This window comes from Myotis brandtii, unplaced genomic scaffold (genome assembly GCF_000412655.1).
Source record: "Myotis brandtii unplaced genomic scaffold, ASM41265v1 scaffold1533, whole genome shotgun sequence".
NCBI lineage: Eukaryota > Metazoa > Chordata > Mammalia > Chiroptera > Vespertilionidae > Myotis > Myotis brandtii.
Window position 1 is genome coordinate 215,852 of NW_005355554.1, and position 4,380 is coordinate 220,231.

Sequence of the window (4,380 nt, forward strand, 5' to 3'; positions counted from 1 at the left end):
CTTCATCGCCCCAGCGATGAAGGAAGCCAAGCCTCCCGCAAGCCCTGGCCAGCTGCAGAGGGCCTGGCTCTGGGCGGTGGCCACAGAGCCAGCTGGGGCAGGCGGGATGCTTGGCTTCTCTCAGGCTTGAGGGTTGGCTTCCTTTGTAGCCCCAGCTGGCTCCTTGGCTGCCACCCAGACAAAGCCATAGTGGCAGGGCCGAGGCAGAGGCAGTTACAAGCAATCAGGCCAGGAGGGGAGGGCAGTTGGTGGTGAACAGGCTGGTGGTGGGGACAGTTGGGGGTGATCAGGCTGGCGGGGGATGGCAGTTAGGGGTGATCATCCTGGCAGGGGCGCAGTTGGGGGCAATCAGGCCAGCAAAGGTGGGCAGTTGGGGGTGAGCAGGCTGGTATGCAGAGTGGTTAGGAATGATCAGGAAGGCAGGAAGGTGAGCTGTTAGGAGCCAGTGGTCCTTGATTGTGAGAAGGATGTCCTACTGCCTAAACTGGCAGTCAGGCATTGCTGAAGGGGTCCCAGATTGGAGAGGATGCAGGCCGGACTGAGGGACACCCCCCGCTCCCCCCTCCGCTGTCCCCCCATGCATGAATTTCGTGCACCTGGCCACTAGTCTTTTACATAGTAGCCATTCTAACAGGTGTGATATCTCATTGATGTTTTGATTTGCATTTTCCAGATAATTTGTGATATTTGGCACCTTTTCTTGTGGCCATTAATATGTCTTTTTAGTAAAAATGTCTATTCAGTTTCTCTGCCCATTTTTTAAAATTGGAGTGATTGGGGTTGTTATAGATTTATATGATTTCCCTATATATTTTGGATATAAACCACTTATCAGATATATGGCTGACTCCCATTCTATAGATTGCCATTTCATTTTGTTGATAGATTCCTCTGCTGAGCAAAAGATTTTTACTTTGATGTAGTCCCATTTATTTGTTTTTGCTTTTGTTTCCTTGCTTTTGGTGTCAAATCCAATCATTGCCGCAATCAAAACCCCTTTTGTTTTCTTCTAGGAAATTTATGGTTTCAGATCATATGTTGAAGTCTTAATCCATTTGGAGTTGAATCTTGTGTATGGTGTCAGATTGGAGTCCAATTTTATTCTTTTGCACATAGCTATCCAGTTTTCCCAGCACCACTTATTGAAAAGACTATCTTTTTCCCATTGTATATTCTTTATTCATTTGTTGTAAATTAATTGACCATTTATTTCTGGGGTCTCAGTTTTCTTCCACTGATTATTATGTCTGTTTTTATGCCAATACCACACTGTTTTGATTAGGATGGCTCTGTAATATAGTTTGAAACCAGATGTGCGATGCCTCCAGCTTTGTTATTCTGTCTTAAGACTGCTTTAGCTATTCAGGAACTTTTGTGTTTCTATAAACATTGTAGAATTGTCTGTTTCTATTTCTGTGGAAAATGCCATTGGAATTTTTTTTTGTTGTTAAAAGAACCTTTATTATACGTTTATAGTAGCCCCTCGTGTTCTCATGCTTTCTTGCCAGATGCCTTGGGAGCAGCAGGTGCTTTCTGGGCTGGGGCTTTCGGACCCTTTTGAGCTTTTGGAGGCGCTGCCTTCTGCCCTGCAGGTTTCTGGGCGGGAACCTTCTGGGCTGGAGACTTCTTGCCTGCAGTGGTCACCTTTTTTGCTGGAACCTTTGCAGCAGCTGCAGCGGCACCTTTAGCAGCAGGTGCTTTTTTGGGAGAAGCTTTCAGGAGAGCTGCCTTTTGAAGCTTCCTAACTTCAAGCTTTTTTATTCGGTTCCTCATTTTCTTTGCCTTCATTGCTTTGTAACGATCAAAATCTGTCATCTTGGCTTTCTTTTCTCTGGCTTCAATCTTCTTGGCCCATCTTGTGGCTGCCCATTTTGTATTGAGGTCTGCCTTCTCCCAGGCTTGTCGAACATACTTCTGGAGGGCACTGTGTGGGAACTTAAGGATGAAGTCAGTGAGCTGCATGCATTTGAAAGGCATAGCCTGTCTCCTTACTTGAGTGCAAGGTCCATCAACCAAAGCCCTGTTCTGATCGATAACATCTACGATCTCAACCAGCTTCCCGGCATGAGGCCCGAAGGAGACGTAGGCCACCCGGCCAACCTCCACGAAGCGCCTGAACACCATGTTGGCGGCGCTCGGCGAGAAGGAACGAGGCCCACCCAACCGTGCGCATGTGCCCAAAATTGGCTTTTAAATTTCCGCTTAAATAAACATCCCTGTCCTAGCAGGGACACCAATTTCCTTTGTGGGGCTAGAGCCACCAGCCTCAGAGCCCTTCCTCCCTCTGAGCACTCTTGGTCGCCTGCCTCCCAAGTCCTCCCAAACCCAGGATAATGAGTGCTTTCCCAGCTCTGCTGATTTATTGGTCCACAATTATGATTTATAAATACCCACAAAGAAGAACACCAAGCAATTTAAACTTCTGCTTTGGCCTCTTTGGCAGTGTTTTTAATTGATGTGAGCTTGGAGAGAAGAGACATGTAGGAGGGAAGAGAGTTTTCCACAGCTCCTGCTCAAAAATTATGCCTTCCTGCCCAGGCGGGGACCATCTCAGTAGCTAGGAGGACGGGGGAGGGGAGGGGGACTGGAAACTGTGTTTCGTAAACAGAGGCATAGTGTCAGCATTTGAAACTTCTCAGAATCATACTCTGGGACTGGGGAAACCATCAGCGCTCTTATTTCCTGGGGAATATGCTGAGGCCTAGAAAAAGTGAGGTGTTTGCACCAAGTCCTTCTTTAGGTTTCTCATGCTGTTCTGTTTAGGGCAATATTTAAAATTTCCCAGGGCCCAACAGCAGTTTCAACTAAGACATAGATAAAGAATTTTACTTTTTCTCTTATTGGTTTTACTTTTCCGGCTTATGTTTATTTACAGTTTAAGAAGAATCTTGGCTGGACGATTGTTTTTCCCCCCAAATTATTTTGAACCAAATTACTTTTCCTTCCCACATACCCCACGGGCAGCCATCACCTCCATGTGCCTCCTGTTGTTCCATTTACCTGCCAGGAAGAAAGACAAAGGGTGGGTTCCCATCTTTCTGGCTGGGACTCAAAGCTGTTAAGGAGGCAAAGGTCAGACTTCCTCGCAGTCCTGGGATGGGACTGCGGGCTGAGGCAGGGCTCTCATTCGCCATTCTGCAGGCTTTGTGCCCATCTGCTCTCTGGGGCTGTCTCAGATCGGCCGCATGAATCTCGGGATGGACGCCAGTACCTTCAAGTTTTATACCATGTGCGGCCTCCAAGAGGGCTTTGAGCCTTTTGCTGTCAACATGAACCGAGATGTTGCAATGTGGTTCAGCAAGCGCCTCCCAACGTTTGTCAACGTGCCGAAGGATCATCCCCAGATAGAGGTAATGTTACACATCGTGGGCGAACCTGGCAGGGCACATGGGCCAAGGCACTAAGCTCCTGCTAATGCCCCTGGCACAGGGCAGCTGCTTACCTAAGCCCATGCCCTGGCTGCTTACCAGCCTCCTCCTTGCTGGCCCGCAGAGCTGTCGTTGCAGACACCTTAATTGGGGCAGCTCAGTGGCATCTTACAGATGGCAACCGTCTTGCAGACATACCCTTTGCAGCTCAGGCTCCAAGCCTTTGGGCCACTGTGTTTTCTCCAGGCATCCCTGGACTGCCATTGTCATAGTAACACAGTATTCAGAGACCTTAAATGTCGTTTTCCTTAAAAAGGTCAGTGCCTGTTAAGATGTCCTGGACATGCTTCTCCTCTGCTCATAAACTGATTTAATTTCTCCAGAACCATTTCCAGCATTTTAAGCTGAGGAGTAGTCATTGATTATGATGCTGGCATCTTGTAGGGGGGCTGAGCGGAGCCAAAGATTATAAGGAGCCTGATTTGGGTTCTGATTCTATATCTTTTTGCCTCCGTTTTGCCTGTGCCCGCCATGGTTTTTTCATGATTTGGGCGGGGGCGGGGGAGAGTACTGGTTGAAAGTCAGACAGATCAGCTGCATGGAAGCATTAGACTGAGTGGCTTGCTTCTACCTAACTGTAAGTTCCCTTAGCTCACCTTCCGATCTAAATTCAACAAGCATCAACTCTCAACCCCCCACTTTTCCCCACAGTCTTACACAGTGGAGAGGTTTCTTTCTCAGATTCCTACCTGGCCATTGCTTTAGAAAGCTGGCTTGCAGACGGATGGGATTTAGAGACCCTCCACGAAGAAAAATCTACAAACTGAACAAAAAAAGTTTAAACACATCTGTAGACCACAGGATAAAAACTAGTCTCTAGAATGCGGGGAGAAATGCTTGGGTCATGAGGACATTATTATTATAAGTCTCATTTTACTTTCTCTTCCTCCCCAATGCCCCCCTACACACACACACACACACACACACACACACACACACACACACACACACA

General features: G+C 47.5%; 1 protein-coding gene across 1 annotated transcript; it reads right to left on the reverse strand.

Annotated features, from left to right (window-relative positions):
* Positions 1 to 1,445: 1,445 nt before the first annotated feature.
* On the reverse strand, positions 1,446 to 2,160 carry LOC102254162 (60S ribosomal protein L14). The gene has a single exon (XM_005861532.2). It carries the CDS (start codon positions 2,122 to 2,124, stop codon positions 1,492 to 1,494), a length of 633 nt encoding a protein of 210 aa, XP_005861594.1. The 5' UTR covers positions 2,125 to 2,160; the 3' UTR covers positions 1,446 to 1,491.
* Between the last annotated feature and the right edge of the window lie 2,220 nt (positions 2,161 to 4,380).

What these genes read in the sequence shown, in the direction of transcription:
- LOC102254162 (XM_005861532.2), bottom strand. Translation starts at nt 2,124, where the DNA reads ATGGTGTTCAGGCGCTTCGTGGAGGTTGGCCGGGTGGCCTACGTCTCC.